Source organism: Ovis canadensis, chromosome 8 (assembly GCF_042477335.2).
Source record: "Ovis canadensis isolate MfBH-ARS-UI-01 breed Bighorn chromosome 8, ARS-UI_OviCan_v2, whole genome shotgun sequence".
NCBI lineage: Eukaryota > Metazoa > Chordata > Mammalia > Artiodactyla > Bovidae > Ovis > Ovis canadensis.
Genome location: NC_091252.1, coordinates 97,769,101 through 97,790,674, shown reverse-complemented (window position 1 = coordinate 97,790,674; position 21,574 = coordinate 97,769,101). Strand labels below are relative to the sequence as shown.

General features: G+C 42.2%; 1 protein-coding gene across 2 annotated transcripts in view; it reads right to left on the bottom strand.

Annotated features, from left to right (window-relative positions):
* The window catches only part of PACRG (parkin coregulated), a 536,574-nt gene that overhangs the window by 222,908 nt on the left and 292,092 nt on the right, over positions 1–21,574 (bottom strand). For both annotated transcript variants that reach the window (XM_069598880.1, XM_069598879.1), the window contains exon 4: positions 12,867–13,016. In XM_069598880.1, the coding sequence (XP_069454981.1) occupies positions 12,867–13,016 (150 nt within the window). The remainder of the gene's footprint in view (positions 1–12,866; positions 13,017–21,574) is intronic.

Here is a 21,574-nt window from a genome sequence, read left to right as displayed (position 1 = left end):
CCTTCACTACTCAGGTCTCCTGCAGAGGCGTGTCTTGACTCAGACACAGGGCAAGGCTGCAAAGGTGTCTGATGCATTTAGTAAATGGGAAATGGCTGCAAGACAGCACACTTTCCATCTTTCAAGGATTTCTAGGAGGGGGGGTGGCAGAGGATGAGATGGTTAGAGAGCATCACCAACTCAATGGACATGGATTAGAGCAAACTCTGGGAGACACTGGAGGACAGAGGAGCCTGGCATGCTGCAGTTCAAGAGATGGGCACGACTTAGGGACTGAACAACAGGGGAGGATTTGCTGTGCTGGCACACGGTAAACACTCAATTTTTTATTCAATGAATCAATGAATAATGTACTGTGTGGTCCTCTTTGGCATCTTCCAAATAACAGGTGAAACACACAGTGCTCTCAGTGGCTCCTGGCGTTTGCCTGCTGCATCTGTCTTCCTGGAGGTATGAGACCAGCCTTAAGGGAAGAGAAAGCATGCCCAGGGGCCCAGCAAGCAATGGCCAGCTCGGCAGGTGTTTAAGAAAAGAAGCGTGTGAGCAGATTTTGACAGGCTTGTCATCACACCCTTCCCCTTATTACGTTGTTGCCTAAAACCCTAACAGAAATTTTAAAAAATTGTGGTTGTTCCTCACAAAAATATAAACATTGCACTGCTTCCCTTGAATATCATCATTCTATATTCATAGTTTATAAGAAACTTTGAAAGGGCTTCCCTGACAGCTGAGTTGGTTTAAAAAAAAAAAAAAATCTGTCTGCAATGCAGGAGACCCTGGTTCGATTCCTGGGTTGGGAAGAGCTGCTGGAGAAGGGATAGGCTACCCACTCCAGTATTTGGGCTTCCCTGGCGGCAAAGACGGTACAGCGTCTGCCTGCAATGCGGGAGACCTGGGTGCGATCCTTGGGTCGGGAAGATTCCCTGGAGAAGGAAATGGCAATCCACTCCAGTACTCTTGCCTGGAAAATTCCATGGACGGAGGAACCTGGTAGGATACAGTCCATGAGATGGCAAAGAGTTGGACACAACTGAGTGACTTCACTTGAAAGGATAATACATTTTCTAGACAGACCTACGTCTCGCCACCTAGTTAGATGGTTATTTACGATATTTACAAGAAAGCAATACACTCACACAGAAACATAGATAATATTCAATGATTCCCATTAGAAGAACTACAAACTCCTCAAAGCCTTTATGTGTATGAACACTCAACCAGACTGGAGGCAGAAGCAGAGCTGGCAATAGTAGAATTACTGGGCAATAATCTTGTTAGTATGGCCCAATTATATTATTGCTCTTAAAATTTAAATATTGTATCATTAATTAGTTTTTTAGTTTGTGATAAAGATAACTTCAGGGCTCAAGAAATAAATTTTAAGAAAAAAATATGGGATTCATCCGGAGGAAGAAGAGGCGGAGCTGTAATAGTTTTGCAAAATCTAAAAGTCACTGAAAGGAGCATCATTTTTTTGTTCACCGCCATCTCAAAATGGATATAAATAGGCTCACAAAAAGCTGATATTAAAGTACCGTGTTTTGGGGGAAAAAGGTAAATTGATCTTGGAAGGATCCAAACAGAACTGTACTGGTAATAACCCTGCCATCATTACTTTTTTCTTTATTACTTGGAACATTAATCCAAGATGTATATGAGAGCCTCATACAGAAGGCAGGCAAGCAAAGAAATATCAGTAATATTTGCAGTTTTTCTAAGGAAATGTGTCTATTGTATTTTTCAATTCCTCCTTCATTGATGGTTAAGCTGATGCTGACTATATACATTCCTCCTTGCTGTCAATGTGAAAAATATAGATTTTTGAGGAGGACAATAAAAATCGAAAGCTTATTTCCTACTAGGCGGAAAATTCTTCCTACAGGTTGGTGTTTGGCTTGAGTAAACCAGAGTCAGCGTGGCGTGGAGTCGAGCTGGGCATCGTGGGGCCAGAGCTTCATCAGTGGCAGGACCGAGGGCTTTCAGGGGACCCATCCCACGACTGGACAGTTCAGGCTTTTCAAGAGAGACCGCGTGTGCTCAGAGGTCCGGGATTTCTTTGAAGGCGGCTGTGGCTGTGCTCCGTGCCAACCCTACCCCCCTGGAAGGAAGGGCCCTGTGTGCTCCCAGCAGTGGGCAACATGAAGATGAGAAGTGAACAGAGCCCGGGAAGCAGGACCGGGGGCGCTGGGGCCCCAGCATTTCCCGGGCCCGGGGTGAGCGAGCATCTTTTCCAAGTGGGAGGGAGCGATGCTATGGGGTCTTTTCCGCCCTGGATGACGGTTTCCAGAAGAGCAGAGGGACCAGAGCTCTAAACTGGAGGTGAATACAGGGGATGAGAACCGCGTTGCGGGTGGGGGGACCGGCTCAAGGCGGCCTCCATCAGTAAGAGGCTCCCAGTCCTCGTGGTTCGCCTCCCCGACCCTGACAACCCTGTGCGGGGAGACCTGGGGAGCCAGGGTTCCGGGGCTTCGGGAGGGGGACAACATAAGAAACAGAGGCGAAGCCGTTTCCCACCGCCAGCTTCCAATCCAGAGCGAACCCAAGCAGGGAGAGAGAAGAATACTTGAAGGTAGAGGAAGTTTCCAGTTTTGATCAGTTCTGTTAAAAGAAGGGACTCAAGCACTGGAATTGCGTATGTGACTCAAAGTGCCTGAGGAACCTCTGAGTGAATGGAATAGCGCGGGTCTTGCTGAGTTTTACGCAGTGTCAGGGCAAGGCTCCCCCACTGAAGGAGGCTTTAAAAATTTTTCTTTTTGGGTCTCCAACCTGCTTTTAAATTTGCCTTTTAATTATGTCATGAATAACGAATATTCAAGGCAACAATTACACTGGTGACATTCTTATTTTTCTCGGCAGTGCCCAAATAGAGACCCCTAAAAAGCCATTTTCTGGCGCTCCTGAAAGATTTTCATATAAAGGAAAATGAGAATGAGACCTTAATTATCCGTAAATCCAGAACAGGTGATATTTTAGGTGACTTAAAAAGTACAAAGTATAATCTGCCCGAATAAAGGAATCTCCTTAAATTAAAGCTTTAGAAATCATTATATGCTTTCTTGGGCCGATTAAGTAAAACTTTCTTTCTGCATAAACAAAAAGAACACTTTTTTTTCCCCTCTTGGGTTAGTATTTGCATGCTTGCTCACTGGAGGTCCATTGTGAGCTTTTGTATACATTCAAGCATATTACACAGATATCCGGAGGCATATCTCAAAGGTCTTAGCTGACCTGGTGGAATCTCCTGCTCAGGAAGGTGCCAGTGAGCAGTGAAAGGGCTAAGGACTGGGAACCAGCTGGCATCAGATCCCTTGGTCTGTAGGTCTCTGTGGAGTACTCAGAGGGGGCCCGATGGCTAACAAAGCACACACTGCAAACAGAGCTTAGCCGACAGGTTAACAAATGGCCGGTTATCCCCACTCTCTCCCTGCCTCTGGGCAGGCCAGGAAATAGAATCCACCCAGCCTGAGAGAGGTCAGGAAGACCTACAGAGGACGACGCTGTTCTCCACGTCAGAGCGGGATCCGCGAAGGTTCCTGGGAGGCCGGCTGTTTCCTGAAAGTCTTCGGCCTGGGTTGAGGATGGTCTCTTGAGGAAAAGGACCAGGGTGTGGGCCATGTGGCCCATTCGAGTGAGCAGGTGGTGGGGCACGAATGGCCCCTTGATTCCAACCCCTGTCAAGTCTTTCTTTCCGCATGACCTGCGGCCCTCTTTCGTTGTTCAGTCGTGTCTGAGTCTTGGCGACCCCATGGACTGCAGCACACCAGGCTTCCCTGTGCATCACCATCTCCCAGAGTTTGCACAAACTTGTGTCCATCGAGTCCATGATGCCATCCTCTACTTCAGTTTAGAAGTGGTGAATGGAAATTGATTTTTTTACGACTAACTAAAAATGCAAATTGTTCTTGATCCACTAAACTTGCCTTTGATCCAGGACTATCAAGATGTGCCTGGCTGCTGAATTTGTCTACAGTTCAGAGTTCTTCCGACAGTCTGATCCCTTGAGGTGAACTTACACGGTGGGAGCAGTGGTGAAACTAAAATGATGAAGCAGATGCAAGTGAACCTGGGATGCCCGGGATGAAACCTGGACACTAAGCGTTGTTAAGATTCATACAGAGAAACTACAAACATAAAACGTATTTAGACACTGAAAGCAGGGTCTGTCTTGGAAAGAGGCTCCATCGGGGCAGGCAGTTGCTGATAGATCTCTGGTTTACCAAGGCAAAGCCCTTTGATTAAATACTTCTGCCTGCTTCTGAAGTGAACTGAGGGGTCCAAAGGAGGAATTAGAACTATCTTCTGGGGGAGGGAGAGCTGGACAGTAAAAGTTTATCTCTGATGGAATATCTCTGCAAGCAGGAACTATTAGCATCTAGAAAACAAGTTTTGTATTGCATTTTTTGACTACTGGCACATAAAAATATATTGATTCTTGAATATTTATTTTTCATCTAATCACCGCAGTAAAATCTTATATTAATTCTAACAGATTTAATTTCACTTTCTTTGAGGGAACACAAAACTACCTATGTATAATTCTCTCCATCTTGTGAGATAGGCGATAAGACTACAGGTTAACACCCAGTAGTCGGTAAAGCAATTTCACTCACGTTTCATCATCCACCCTCATTACTCTCATGCTGCCCACACTTCTACGAAATCATCGCCCACAGTTCTCTGCAGGTCACCGAGCTGTTTGTCCTCTCCCCAACAACTCACTTTTCACACCAAGGAGACTAAGGCACAGAGCGGTTCTGCAACCAGGCCAGGCTCACAAGCCCTGAGCCAGGGTGCCTGCCCCAGAAACATGACGCCGCGCCTTCACTCTTAAACACCCGCCCGCCACTTGCTTTTCCACATATTGTCCCACTTGTCCTGGTTCACAAGCAGAATCCCTATTTACTGATCCAAACCGCATGCAGGCAGAGTGGCCTGACCCTCTCACCCACCTGGGTGGGCAGGGACAGGCACAGATGATGCAGTCTGCCGCCTAGAGTGGGTGCCTGCGGTCCTCTGCACGGAGGGTGGCGGCAGTGCCCTTGGGAGCGCGGGACATCCCGGGAAGCACCCAGTGTGAGGGCATTTGCTGACTCTCTCTGTTAGTTTTCAGCATTACCAAAGAGGAAAAAAAAATCAATTTCCTGCCAACTCCTCTACTCCAAACGTACCTAGATCTCTTTCCTTTCATAACTAAACACTCACTTCCTGATGAAAGGAAAAGGAAGAGAGCTTTTCCTCATTGTTAAACGAGGGAGTTCTCATCAGGCTTTATGCAACTAGGTCCGATTCAGTGATGGTGATGTGATGGAATGAATGGAAGGCATGCAAAACCTCTGGCTTTACTCATCAATGGCGGGGCTGTACCACCACACACCCTGGGAAAGAGTTACCTGGTCTAAGTTGAAGAGCCTCCTTCCCAAATTCAAGTCCTTACTGGAACCTCTGAAGTTGGCCTTATCTGGAAATCAGGTCATTGCTGATGTAATTAGTAAGGTGAAGATGAAGTCATATGGGAATAGGGTGGGCCCCTAGTCCAAGCCTGACAAGGACAGGTGTCTTTATAAGAAGTGGAGATGAGACTCAGAGACAGACACACGGGGGAAACGTCATGTGGAGAGGGAGGCAGCCACTGAGGTGATACCTCTACAAGCCAAGGAACCCCAAAGGTGGCTGGACCCACCAGAATCGAGGAGAGAGGCAGAGAACAGATTCTCCCCAAAAGACTGAGAGTCCCCTGGACTGCAAGGAGATCCAACCAGTCCATCTTAAAGGAAATCAGTCCTGAATATTCACTGGAAGGACTGATGCTGAAGCTGAAACTCCAATACTTTGGCCACCTGATGTGAAGAACTGACTCATTGGAAAAGACCCTGATGCGGGAAAAGATTGAAGACAGGAGGAGAGGGGGACGCCAGAGGATGAGATGGTTGGATGGCATCACTGACTCGATGGACATGAGTTTGAGCAAGCTCCGGGAGTTGGTGATGGACAGGGAAGCCTGGCATGCTGCAGTCCTTGGGGTCACAAAGAGTCGGACACAACTGAGGGATTGAACAACAACAACAACCACCACCACCAAAAAACTGGAGGATGTGACTCTGCTGACACCTGGGGTGTGGACTTCTGGCCCCCAGAACTGACACAGTACTTTCTGGTTATTTAAGCCGCTCAGTTTGTGGTAATTCACTACAGTGGCCCTACACAGCCTACACAGGCTTCAGAAGCAGATTCTGATCCCCTTGGTCATCATCCTAGCAGGCCATGTGTTTCAAGATATAGAGACACTGAGAAGAATGTTTATTCTGGGCAGATGCACCCATGGCGGTCTACAGGGAAGAGCACGCAGAGGCAGTTGAAAGTATGTGCCTGCCCCCAGCATAATGGTAAGATTTCACAGGGGCAAGATGTCCATTTTATGGACTGACCACGTACAGGGGCATCAAGTGAGGGCACGGAAGCCTCTTTTCCCAGGACCTTCTGTCCCATGGGACCGCTCTCTTGGGTCATTGCAGAACCATCAGTGTTCACAGGTGCGTGTGTCCACCATCTCCATCCTATAAGATCGTCAGGGCTCTAGAAGATCTTGTGAGGAATTCTTGGAAGAAAGGACATTGAACTTGGAGAAGTGAAGACTGAAGTGGTAGGAAAGTTTTATATAATGTTTGCTGGCCTGCCATTTGGAAAAGGGACTAGACATTATCCTGTGTGGTTCAGATGAGAGATATAAACCAGACAGTAATATCTGGCATGTATTTTGCTTACTATAGGGAGTGATTTTCTCTTTGGAAATAGGACAAGCTAGCTCATGAAGTGGTGTTGGAGAAGACTCTTGAGAGTTCCTTGGACAGCAAGGAGATCAAACCAGTCCATCCTAAAGGAAAGCAACACTTAATATTCACTGGAAGGACTGATGCTAACGCTGAAGCTCCAATACTTTGGCCACCTGATGCAAAGAGCTGAATCACTGGAAAAGACCCTGATGCTGGGAAAGACTGAGGGCAGGAGGAGAAAGATATGATGGAGGATGAGATCATTGGGTGGGATCATTGACGGACAGGGAAGCCTGGCGTGCTGCAGTCCACGGGGCGGCAAAGAGTTGGACATGACCCAGTGACTGAACAACAACATCTCATGAAGTAGTGGGGCTGTTTAGGATAGGACTGGATAAACAAGTAATGGTCATACAGACTAGGTGAGTGAATACATTTCACACAACCACATATTAAGCAACTGATTCTTCTCGGTGTGCCACACTCTGCACAGAAAAAAGAAAGTTCAACACAGTTTGGCCATGAAACTAATAGTCTGATAAAGTGTAGTTTGGTACATTTGGAGAGGGGCATTGATCAAAGGGCAGTTACGTGAATCTGGCATCTCTTAGACTCCTATGATTCTTTTCACACCAGCTAGTTATGTCTGAGTGGAAGAAGAGTTCCGGAGAGTTTAGATAGATATATAATCATCCTAAATCCACCTTTCAGGAATTGTGGCGTAGTATTCTATTAATAATAGTTTGCTCTGTAAACTTAGGACATTAAAAGGCTTTCGAGTCTCATAAACATAATGACGCTGAAGAAAACACGAAGCAAATTTCTAAATTGTGCTAAAATTTGTATAGAATTCCGTGGGGCGGGGGTACTCTTAATTCAAAATTAAAAGCTCTGTGAAATAAACTTTATGCAAGTCAATTGTAAGACATAAGAACTACCGAAATTTTTTGTAAACAATCAGCTCTCAAAAGTTCATCAGCATTTTAAAGGACCATAAAAATAGGTCCCATAGAACTCACAGAAATACATGAAGAGTATATGAAACAGGTTGACTGGGAATTCTTAGGTTCTCATTAGCAGCTGCTTAAATAGACTATTAGTGGAAAACAGTTGTTTCTATTCTTCAGAAACTAGTTAAATATCAGGGTGAAAGATCTGGTACAAACTTTTTAAAATCCCCAAAATTCAATTTAATGCTTTATTTCCTGTGTTATTTAATTTGTCTGAATTTGAGCTGAAAGTTTAAATCTCTTTTCATGGACTTCTATAGGCTACAACATACATTTTAGGAAGTATTCAAATCTAAGACTGTTTGATGTTCACACACATGGGGGCATGTTATCTCATTATTTCTTTTACTTCTGCATATTCTGTGACATGAAATTAATGTATTATTAGAGCTGTTGATATGTGGAATCTCCGAACTGTTTCCATTAGAAGCTATTTCAGGACTACTGGCGCAATTAGAAAAAAAAAAAAGTACCCAAGTAAGGATTGCCTCTGAAAAGCAGGGTGGTTGGAAAACCCTACTCTGCTGGCAGAGCCCCATATTTTAACTGTAAATGTTTTAATGCCATTTATTGGCTCATGTTTCTCAAATGTAATACACTGCATCGTTAATTCTGTAGCTACCTCTCTGAAAGCTGTAAATTGAGCATTCCCACCATCTTCATTTTCTGAAACCTTTAATAATGTTTGTGAAAGAACAAAGGAAAGAAGAGATTGCTGTCATAGAAACTCTTATCTCTCTTTCGCTCCACAGCAGTCCCTGGAAAGTCAGCCTATCTTAGGTGTCCACGATTCATTACTCAGAATTAAAGAAAACAAGTTCAAGCTTAGATGCTAGTTTGCATCTTCCAAAGAGGACCCTGATCCAGTCACCCCTGCTTGTCACACTTGGCTTCTCTTTTGAAATTAAGGATCTACCCCCAAACATCTGGCACATATTTGAGTTAGCCAGGGAGAGATGGATTAGAGAACCAGTTATCCCTCAGTGAGTCAGAGAGTCCTTAATTTATCTGGCCCCCACCTGGTGTTGGCAATCAGAGGCAGGATGAGTCCTTTGAAACAGAGGTGCTGGTGAGCTGGGTAAACCAGGAGGTCACGCCTCACTCACAGGCCCACAGAAGGACCAGGGGATGAGCTACCATCAGGGGACATAATACATTAAAGCACTTACTCCTGTGTGTTATACTAATTTATATAGCATCACTACATTGGTTTATAGTATCATATACGTGTATAACATTATATGTGTATATAATGTTGTCTGGGGCTTCCCAGGCGGCACTATTGATGAATCTGCCTACCCACACAGGGGACAAAAGAGACACAGGTTTGATCCCTGGGTCGGGAAGATCTCCTGGAGGAGGAAGTGGCGACCCACTCAACTATTCTTGCCTGAAAAATCCCATGGACAAAGGAGCCTGGTGGGCTACCATCCATGAGGTTGCAGAGAGTCGGAAAGGACTGAGTGTCGGAGCACACATTCGTAATGCTGTCAGAGGATAATGACTCTTGTTTAAAAGTCAAGGCCAGGCCCCACGTGAAGGGGCGGCCATGATCTCAATGTGTCATGCTGACCTGCAGAAAAGACGTTATCAAAGTATTGTGTGCAGATGAAGAAGTTTAAGTTCAGAGAAGTTACATGATCCGCCTAAGGTCACATCTCTTCTGCTCTCAAATGCTACTCTTTATCCCACTTTGCAGTTCACCCACTTGTCTGTTGCGTTTTTTTAAAGCACAGTCTAATTACAAACACTTAAAAGTGTATTATTCATAAACAGAAGTTCCAGCCACTCTATGTCCTAGAGCAGGCCTGATCTTGTGGGGCTGGGGTAAGTTTCCACACCTATAGATGGAGCTGGGGACACAGGCTGTGCTAACAGCGGCACCCACTCCTCCGGGTTCTGCCTTATCCCCACTGGTCCCCTGGGGAGACCGCTGGCCCGGCGGTGCACTGGCAAACTGCTCGGCCCCTCAGATCATGTCAGACAAGGTCCAGCTGACACGAAAACAGGACAGAAATTGCAAAAAAGGAGCAGGCAGTCGAATTATGCTAAAGCTTGTGCTTTGAAAGAACACTAGCAGAAGGGCAAGGTCACTATATTTGAAGGAATAGCCCCTCTTTCATGCTTTCTTTCAGTCATTTATATTGGGTCTCCGTCTCAAAAACATTTTGCTATAGAACTGGAAAGAAATATATCTTTGACTATGAATTGAACAAGACATCGATTATGCGTAAGTAGGGAAAAAGCAAACAGAAAATGAAGTTACTCTCAGAAACGCCGAAATTAAGAATGAATTTTTTTTTTTCCTAATCTTAACGCCGCAAATTTCTAATCTATTTTTAGGTAAATATATCTGTCACTAAAGACATCTGCTTAGATAAAAATGTAAATGTGGTTCTGTGGATATGAATAGAATATGATCGTGAAGCAACATTTATTAAAATGCTATCAAAGCTAAATTGTTTTCAGGCTGAAAATACTATTGTAATTGTGAATCTTGTGATTAGTTTCTACTGGCAGGATTGGAGCTGTGGAAATAGCCACTCTGAAGAATAGTTTTGTGTTTTAGAGCTAGAATGCTCCGGTTTGGTAATAGGACCCTCTGGAAATACAGCAAACTGCATTCTGGCATTGTACTGACAGGTTTCTAAGATAAGTAGAAAATGAAGCTGAAGCTAATATTTTTCCCCCTCAAATGTCAGAAAGATATTAACCAGAAAAATAGTTGAATGTCAAATTCCTGGTGCCTCCATTTAGAAACGTTCCAAGATAATTAGCTGTGTGTGGGACCAATTAAGGCTGTGATAGAAACGATAAAATCTCCACTTTGATAAAATCGAAATAGGGGTATATTCCTAAACCCAATCACTTCTTTTGTGAAGCATATGAACATTTATAAGTTAAAGAATTAAATAAGTATTGATAGTATCAATATAACGAGGCAGAAACGGGAGCCAATTGGTTTGAACAGTCTAGGGCTCCCAAGAGATTTATCTATCTTCCTGGCAGCTGTACTTACTCTTTACAGGGTTCCTTGAGGACGAGGAGATTCTAATCACCTTTTGAATATCACTGTTTCTCTTCTTTTATACGAAGACACAAATGATGCTTAGATTCCAGCTCCAGGTCCAAGGACCAGGAGGACGTTAACCCATGTGGGGGCAGCCCCTACTCCCACTTGTGCAAGGTGGAAAAGACGCTGGTGCTCCCCTTTCACGACCGCCAAGCGCAGAAGGAAATGCTTCCGCAGAAGAGTCACAGTGGAAAACTAGAGCCAGTAATGGTCCACACATCACAGGCTTCTGTGAGGGTTACTGAGGACACATTTGCCAATCACACAACTCAGAAGTGTTGACTATAACTGAGATTTCTGGGAGAGGGTGTTCCCTGATTCTTTCATCTCTGACTTTATCTCTAGCATTTCTGATTTATCTCTACCTCTTATTTGATGCTGTTAGACAGTAAAAGTATGAATTATGAATCAGGAATACTTACGCAAGTTTCACAAAGTAGAAATGCTGTAACTAAAAGTTTCAGTTTAGATCATAAATGTTGAATTACTAACACCCAACTTTTACTTTCCTGAAAGAGTAACCATCTCATCTAAATGTCTACATTAACTCTATAGTTCTTAAATATTTTGCAGTGTGTATCAATTCATCCCATTATGAGCATTCTTAAGCTCCTATAACCCTAGCTGAAGTCATTTTTACTAAACATGCTTGACATTAAACATGTAAGTAGGTCCTGCTACTGAAAGATAGCTACAGACTCTGATGAATCCCTGATTCCCTGAATAGTCTGCCTGATATAAGGAGACTTTTAACAGTAATTTAGGAATTATATGAAAAATAATGATTCCAAACAAAGGACTTGTTTGTGACGGAAGCTGTCATATGTGCAGTTTGGGGTTTAATTTTTTTTTCCCTTTCTATACAGTAAGCAGATTATATTGCAAAGTTTTCATGCACTGTTCCACTAAATTACTAACTTATTTACATGGCTGTCAGAAATTAACATCAAATGTTGACTTACACCGTGCATATGAGAAATATGAGACTTCAAAGTTAGCAACATGAAAGAAAACTAGATTCTCATCGTTTCAACAGGTACAAAAGGAAAATCACATTGTCAATAAACAGATGTACATTCACTGCCTCCCAGGAGGTCAGCACAACTTGCTCATACCTTTGTTTGGGTGAAGCAGATTCACTTGAGTGCACCAGCGCTTTCCACAGAATAATATTTTTTTTAATAAATGCATCAGCATATATTTTTTAAATCAGTACTTACCATCAGCTAAGTAACAGTAAGATTATCTGTTTTTCTATTTTTTTTAAGAAATAGGAGAACATGTATTAAAACTCTCCAAACAACCTGTACCAGATTTTAATAATATTGTTTTTAAAATTCATCCTAAATCAATTAATAAATGGCAGCCCACTCCAGTACTCTTGCCTGGAAAATCCCATGGACGGAGGAGCCTGGTGGGCTGCAGTCCATGGGGTCGCTAAGAGTTGGACACGACTGAGCAACTTCCCTTTCACTTTTCACTTTCATGCATTGGAGAAGGCAATGGCAACCCACTCCAGTGTTCTTGCCTGGAGAATCCCAGGGACGGAGGAGCCTGGTGGGCTGCCGTCTATGGGGTCGCACAGAGTCGGACACGACTGAAGTGATTTAGCAGCAGCAGCAGCAGCAGTTAATAAAAAGTAACTTTAATTTTAAGAGAAAATACCTAAAGGCAGAATTACTGTCAAGAGAAAGGACAAACTCAAAACCTACCAATATATTCAAAGACAGTTAAAAACTTTACAATTTTATTATTGTAAGATTACAGAACTGCTTCAGTGCTTCTGTGCTAAGTAAGCTGTACATGTGAAGAATAATAAATGAAATTGTTAATTTGACTGTTTCCCTAGGGAGTAGGAGGAGAAGGGGTAGGGGTTATGCTGTTTAGATCGCTAAGTGGATCTTGGTTTATATGCAATAATAAATCCTAAATGTGTTGCTAATTAACTCTACTTCAAAGCACTCCCCCTTTTTTTAGTGCTTAAAAGACATTGTGATTCCTGGGGTAACTCACCATTCTTATTCTTAAAGATGTTCAGGATGGGAAGGATTTGCCGGTAGTAGGGCACCAACGCCTCACCCACCATCTCAGCTGACACAACCAGATGCTGTAGGACTTTGAGAGTGACGCAGATGACCTGGCGGTTCCGTAGGTTCAAGGCATCTATCCAGTAGGAAAGGAACAAGCCAGGAAGAGCATTAGTTTCTACAGTGTCAGGGTGAAGTCATTCTGTAGGCCATTTAATTACACTGTACTCTGCTGGGGATCGCCAACGGGACGAACCTTGATGATTACAGCTTGGAAAGATGTTTATAGCTCTTAATGCAAGAAACAGGATCTCGTTTGTGTATTATTAATATCTCTTCTCCCAGCTTGCACTGATTCCTCATCAGTCCTAAGAAAGCAACTCATTGTCCTTCACAGAAGAGGCTGGTGATGGCTGGGTAACATGAAAGATAAAAGATCAGTTCATATCACCAGAGTTAAAGGACCCTATGGAGGTGGACAAGAGATCAATTTTTACGCAACAATCCCTTTCAGATAGCAGTCCATGCTATGCTTAAAACTACTGCCATGAAAAAAAAAAAAAAAACACTTGAGGGGGGAGAAGGGACTGGGTATGCTGTGTTTGAGTAGAAACTATAGACTGGTTACAAAAATTGAGAATACTGTTGGTAGAAGGGACAGTGACCATATTTAGACTCTCAAGAAAGTAGGGAGTGAAAGCAATTTTTTTTTTTTAATGCTCAGAACTTTGGGAGTAATTAAGAGACCAAAGGAATACAAATGCTTTTAAAGAACAATTCTGAAGGCACAGTACAAGCTGTACTGCGGAGGCAGGACAGGAGACAGTGAGTTGTCTGGCGTCCCCCACGTTTCACAGTCTGGAAACCTGCTCCAGTGGGGAGTGCAGAGGGCCCGGGACCAGGCTGTTGATAACTGGCTGTGTAAACCTGACCAACTCCCCATACTTTCTTGGTCCCAGTTTCCTTAACTATAAGAACTTATTACTTACTTTCTTATGTGTTAGTCGCTCAGTCGTGCCCAACTCTTTGCGACCCCATGGACTGCAATCCACCAGGTTCCTCTGTCCATGAGATTTTCCAGGCAAGGATACTGGAGTGGGTTGTCATTTCCTTCTCCAGGGGATCTTCCCAACCCAGGGATCGAACCCGGGTCTCCTGCACTGTAGGCAAATTCTTTACCAACTGAGCTACAAATTCCATGATTTAAATAGAAAAGCTATATACAGCATTGATTAGAGAAGGTGGGCTTCCCAGCTGATGCTAGTGGTAAAGAATCTGCCGGCCAGTGTAAGTGACACAAGAGACATGGGCTTGATCCCTGACATGGGAAGATTCCCCTGGAGAGGGGAATGGAAACTCACTCCAGTATTCTTGCCTGGAGAATCCCACGGACGGAGGAGTCTGGTGGACTACAGACCATAGGTTTCCAAAGAGTCAGTCTGAAGTGACTTAGCACGCATTATAGAAGGTCAAAGATGGTGAATGATAAAACGGTGATGCCCGAGACTACCTCAGCACAAAGTTAGAGGCTCTTATTTGTAATATTCTACTTTCTAAGGAGAAGACTGACTAGGACCTTAAAAAGCATATATCATTTATGGAGGGATGAAAGGAACTAAGGTATCCAAAAGAATGACGCCATGGTCAAGGCACCTGTGAGGCAGTCCTCACCTTGTTCCTGAACTTCAGCTCACATTCCCAGGAGCCTGGGTCTTGCTAGCCCCCTCAGATCCAGTTTGTTCCAAAGATAAGCTTCCTCCTCACACTTCATCTTTTTCTTATTTACCCCATGTTGATACAGCCAGGTCCCTAGCTGCTCAGGGCCAAGATCTCTTTCTCATCCTTTGCATTCTTCATGTTACGGAGTCATCTTATCACCAATATTTTCTTTTTGAGGCTGCCCTTGAATCTGTGTCCTCCTCCCACCCTCCCCTTCACTCATCTGGTCCTGGGGCTCCATCTTCACCACCTCTTCCGGCTCTGGCCCTGGGACCTCCTCCACTGGAGCTCCGCCCTGCCCTGCTGACCCCCCTGCCTTCTTTCTGTCTTGCTCCCCTCCCGCAACCTGTCTTTTCACTGTGCTGCTGGGTTAACCTTCTCAGAGCAGGATCGATGATCTTGCCACCTGCTCAAAGACTTCAGAGTCTCCCCCACACCACTTCCTAAAAAAAAATAAAGTACTGGCATAAACTAGTTAGGCACAAAGGTGACTCTTAGGGTAAGTTGGAACCAAATTAAATTCTCTATTAAAAATCCAAGAATATAAGGTATCACTTATACTGGTTTCATAGTTATTCCCTATGAAATCACTAGCAAGTTTTTTAGAATAAACTGTGGTCAGCTTCATCCCCTCTAACAACAAAATGGGGGTTGAGGTCTGAAACCACCGCAGGGCAGCCTCACAACTCGTGGCCCAGTTCAGACTACATTCTTGTTTGGTTTGAAAGTAAACACAAATGCAATGAATAGGGATGGCTTGACTTTTAACTCAGAGAACCAAGTTAAATATAACTATGGAATTTGGTTGCATGATGGCTCATCATTATAGCACTCAGACGCACTGCAGGCCATACCATATCTTTTGAAAAACAACCAAAAATAGAATGCTATAATTTAGCCTAAAAGCTGTAGTAATGAGACAGTCAAGAGTGGCGCCTCAGAGGACCATGGGAACTTGGAGAGGGAGGTCAGGAAGAGTGTCCTGTAGTTAGCAGTGGGATCCTTTTTTTCTGGTCTTATCCAAGTGAAAAGTTGCTTTGTCTATTTAGGAAGCCAGAGGTCGTCGATCCCTACCGACTGACCCCGCTACATTTTACAGACGAGAACTGGGAGCCCTCAGAAACATCATTCTGAATATTATGGGCAGTGGACATTGTTTCCGAAAGCTTACTAATGAAGTTCACCATGTCTAGGGTTCAGTACGGTACAGATCTCTTTCATGTGCTAGTAATTAACATGTATTGGATACCTCTATATACCATAATTAAACTGAGTGTTCTTTATATATATTAGTTTACTTAATCCTCATTCATGAAATATTTATTGAGGATGCATTATGTACCAGCCATTATTTTTGGAATTGGAGATACAGAAGAGAACAAGGCAGAGTACTCAGCCCCTTTGAGCTGGTGAAACAGTATGTAAGAAGATACTGGACAAATACTGCAAGTATACTTAGATTTCATAAGAAGGATACGGTATTGAAGCGGCAAGTCAAAATGGGCTTTCAGCTCAGTCTAGAAAGTAAGGAAAGCTCCTAGACACAGGTGAAGACCTAAGGGATGAGTGGATGTTACTTACGCAGAGAGAGAAAGGCAGGCTAGATTCCCTCCTTTTGGGTAAAGGACTTCTTTTATAAGGTCTACTCTAGCTCATAAGGATAAAGTTCTGGTTAGCAATGTGGGAACAAAGCCCAAGATAGCAAAGAAATAGTCTTCCAAATGGTTTTTATCATCGTGTATATGTTTTTCTTGGGATCATCAAGGAATGACGGGAAGAACTATGTGAGTATGTGTAGTTGGACATAAAAGGAGAGTGAGGCTGTGGTACTTTCCCCCAAGTTACAAGATTCCTAGGTCTCATCTTGTCTTACTAATCAAGTAGGATCAGATGCCTCAACTCCCAGGTTTCTGCCTTTTCTCTCTATTCATCCTTCTATCCCACTCTCCTGCTTAAAAAGGACTCATGGCCACATTCAGCTGAATGTTTTATTACATTTATTACATATAAGTTTATCCCGATATATATAATTAATTGATCACTTGGGGATAAATTAATCATCTCTCTGACCATGGATAGTAATAATAGTACTAGGAAAATATATTTGATCTCATTGCAACCCCAACTGAATTAACATGATTGCGATAACAGTCAATGAACTGATAATGACTGACAATAAAATGCCTGAGATGTTACTCTTAATGGCATCTAAAATGGAACAGTGAGTCATCCTAAATGACCGGGTAATGGCTCTAAAACTTCTGCAGGAGCTGTGAAATACAGCCAGGGTATGAAGCTTCCAGTGGTAAAGAATCTGCCTTTCAACGCAGGAGACGTCAGAGCCATGGGTTTGATCCCTGGGTCAGGAATATCGCTTGAGGAGGGCACAGCAACCCGCTCCAGTATTCTTGCCTGGAGAATCCCATGGACAGAGGAGCCTGGCCGGCTACAGTCCACGGGATCACAAAGATTCGGAAATGACTGAGGAACTGAACACACACACAATGAACTATAAAAGCCCCTTAACTTCACCCAAGAGATTTTCTTTTTTTTTTTTTTTTAATATTGTCATTCCCATGTCAGTTCCTCTATTCCTCTTCCTCATTCTCATGAAGTTAACAAATACCATTAAATTGGAAGTCTTTTTGTTCTTACTGTCCCAATAGAATTAAATAAAAAAGAGGTTTCTTTGGAAACAAAGGTCTTTTCTTTTGAAAAATTATGTTAACAGATATAAACAGACTATGATTCTGTAGTTTGAAAGAGAAGAAATGTGTTTATTCTTGTGTTGATGGGTCTGAAAGCAATTGTCAAGATGTAAGCAAGGACTTTGAACTCAAGATTTAAGGTTTTGAAAAGGGTCTAACATGAGAAATCTACTGACATTATAGATCAACCAGGAGAACCTTTATATTCAGAAAATTGGATTTCTATTGTACCATTTACTGCTTTCAAGTATAATCAACAAGACAGAGCTTCCAGATATATAGAAATTGTTGAAGAATAAGGGAAAAATAATTTAAAGTCAAAGTGGTAAAACGTATTCATCTTAGATGGTTATAAGTTACATGTATGATTTCCTCAAGCATAAAACCCATTATTGCTATGACTTTTTTGCAAGGTGAGAACATTTTCTACTATTAGGTATGATTCACTACTGCAGATCAGATGGAAATATTTCTATTTCTTTTAAAATTGGATACACCACACAAAGTGCAAAAGCAGACAACAAATTCTAAAAAATCTTTTTGACATATGGTATTAATGTTAATATCCTTGATATTCAAATAGCTATCACAAACCAGGAAAAGATGGAACCTGTTAATTTTAAAAATGGGCAAATAATATGAATAGATAATACACAAATTAATAAACACAAGAGAACAATGATTATTGTAAAACTTTCAACTTCGTTGATAAGCAAATGAAAGGAAATACTTCTCTATAATTTTGAGTATCATATTAACAACAAGGTTTTGGAAATTTAATACTCAGAATGGAAGTAGGCCTGGGGAAAGAGGCACTCTCCTAATACCACATTGAAAACCATTACAAACAGCATGCATGGACACGTGACCCAGCAACTTCACTTCTGGGCATTTAATCAAAGGAAGGATGAAGCTGTGCAGAAAGAGCTATAGGAAAGCATGCTATCAATACTATTAATTATTATGAGAGGCAAACTAAATGTTTTCAAAATACTGATCTAAGAAAAATCTAGTATGCCTGTAAAATGGGACATTATCAACTTATTAAAGTCATCTGTAATAGAAAATATTTGAAATATAGGAAAATGTTTATAAGATACAGTTGAGTAAAGTCATCAGTAATAGAAAATATTTGAAAAATAAGAAAATGTTTATAAGATACAGTTGAGTAAAGAAGGTTATAAAGTATATTTTCACTGTGCTCTTATTTTGAAAATAGAATGTAAACACAGTAAAAGCTGGGGATTTATAAGCTCAGATACAGACAATAGAGACCTATCTTATCCATGGACATATGTAGACACTGGACTTTATTCCATTTAAAAATACTCTTTTTTACACTACTTTTCTTTTTTTAATTAACATACTTTGCATCAGTTCAATTCAGTTGCTCAGTCTTGTCTGACTCTTTGTGACCCCATGAATTGCAACACGCCAGGCCTCCCTGTCCATCACCAACTCCCGGAGTTCACTCAGACTCATGTCCATCGAGTTGGTGATGCCATCCAGCCATCTCATCCTCTGTCATCCTCTTCTCCTCCAGCCCCCAATCCCTCCCAGCATCAGAGTCTTTTCCAATGAGTCAACTGTTCGCATGAGGTAGCCAAAGTACTGGAGCTTCAGCTTTAGCATCATTCCTTCCAAAGAACACCCAGGGCTGATCTCCTTTAGAATGGACTGGTTGGATCTCCTTGCAGTCCAAGGGACTCTCAGGAGTCTTCTCCAACACCACAGTTCAAAAGCATCAATTCTTCGGCGCTCAGCTTTCTTCACAGCCTAACTCTCATATCCATACATGACCACTGGAAATACCATAGCCTTGACTAGATGGACCTTGGTTGGCAATGTAACGTCTCTGCTTTTCAATATGCTATCTAGGTTGGTCATAACTTTCCTTCCAAGGAGTAAGCGTCTTTTAATTTCATGGCTGCAGTCACCACCTGCAGTGATTTTGGAGCCTAAAAAAATAAAGTCTGACACTGTTTCCACTGTTTCCCCATCTATTTGCCATGAAGTGATGGGACCAGATGCCATGATCTTCGTTTTCTGAATGTTGAGCTTTAAGCCAACTTTTTCACTCTCCTCTTTCACTTTCATCAAGAGGCTTTTTAGTTCCTCTGCCTACTTACCTAAAATATTATTCTTCCTGATCATAATTTATGTTTTAATGTAGCAGAACTCTAGCCCTGTCTCCTTGTTCTTTCTCAATATTTTCTTGATTGTTCTTTTTAAAAAATTGTTTTTTTTAATGCCAAAAATATTTTGTATTGTGGCACAGCTGATTAGCAATGTTGTGATAGCTCCAGGTGAACTGAATGAAGGGACTTGGCCGTACTTGTGCATGTATCCGTTCTCCCCAGACCGCCCCCCTGCCCCGCCCCCGGCTCCAGGCTGGCACATAACACTGAGTTGAGTTCCCTGTGCTATACAGTAGGGTTTTGTTGGTATCTACATTTTAAGATGAGATTTAGAATAATTTGATATGGTTAAGAAGTGTTTGGCACTTTGATAAAAATTTCCAACAAATGTAGAGAATAAATAGTCAGAAATGGCCATCTTTCCATTCAGGAACATGTATTTCTTCACCTGTTTCTATTTTTCTTTCATTAATCCCCTCAGAAAAGCTTTACGGTACTTTTCATGTAGATTCTGTGTACTTTTGTTTGGTTTGAAAGTAAAAGTGAAAGGCGCTTGGTCATGTCTGACTCTTTGTGACCCCATGAACTGTACAGTCCATGGAATTCTCCAGGCCCGGAATACTGGAGTGGGCAGCCTTTCCCTTCTCCAGGGGATCTTCCCAACCCAGGGATCGAACCCAGGTCTCCCACATTGCAGGCAGATTCTCTACCAGCCGAGCCACAAGGGAAGCCCAAGAATACTGGAGTGGGTAGCCTTTCCCTTCTCCAGCGGATCTTCCCGACCCAGGAGTTGAACCGGGGTCTCCTGCATTGCGGGCAGATTCTTTACCAACTGAGCTATCAGGGAAGCCCTTTGTTAGGTTTACTAGTGTTTGAATCATTCTTATTTTGATATCTTATGTATTTTAATTTTACTGTGTAGAATATATATATAATATAAAGTGTTATTTAACTATTTTTAAGTATACAATTCAGTGGCTTAGTTATATTCACGATGTTGTACAATTATCACCACTATTTCCAAATTTTTGATCACCTGAAACAGAAACTCTATACCTCTTTTTTAAAAAAGCCCTCTCCACTCACTTCCCCTTGAGCCTCTGGTAAGCTCTCATCTACTTTCTGTCTTTATGATTTTCCTATTATAGATATCCTAAAGTATTTTACCTATTATTTTTCCTGATGTTGAAATATTTAACTAATAATTACATTGCTGTGACCAATATCATATTAGTTGAATTAAACTGAAATGAATATAAATTTTGCTAGTCAAGGAGCTGTAAACATATCCATTTTTAATTTTCAGAATATAATGAATTCAAAATACACGTTCAAACCAAATTTAGGTTTTAAAATTATAGAAATTACTCTCCTTCCAAAACAGAACTCATTTGCTATACAAGCAAATATCATGTGGCCTGAGTTCTCAATTAAAGCATCAGAGAATTAGCTTAGCTATTTTACGGAGTAAGTCTATTAAAAGTATTACCATTTTTCTGAAATTCGTTGTTTTCCAATAAGTGTTATAAGAAAAGCATCATTTTTTTTCTCTAATCTCATACAGAAGGGATTATTTTAATGCAAAATTCAGATTTTCCATCAAAACTTTGTTATTCCAAGTGGGTAACTTTTCCCCTTATTTGATAGATAAGATTATATTCTTCCCTGGTGGCTCAGATGGTAGAGTCCACCTGCAATGTAAGAGACCCAGGTTCAATCCCTAGGTTGAGAAGATCCCCCTGGAGAAGGGAATGGCAACCCACTCCAGTAATTCTTGCCTAGAGAACTCTATGGACAGAGGAGCCTGGAGGGGTCACCTGAAGTCAGACACGACTGAGAGACCAAACAGTTTGATTTTTTCACTTTTCAGGACGATAGAATACAACTCAGTATTTGGTGACAGTGTTTGGCCTTTCTTTTCACTAAACACTTAGTTTTAAAGACAGATACACAATTGATATAATTTGCTGAAATAAACAAGACCACCAGTTACCAAGGTGGTCTCCACATTATAGTCAGCAGCATGACCTGTTTGGTACTCACAACTTTCTAGGCCCAGAGGAACCTGAAGAACAATCTCATTCAAGGCTCCTCTTCGATCTTCCTGCAAGCAGAGCTGGGCCTGTGTT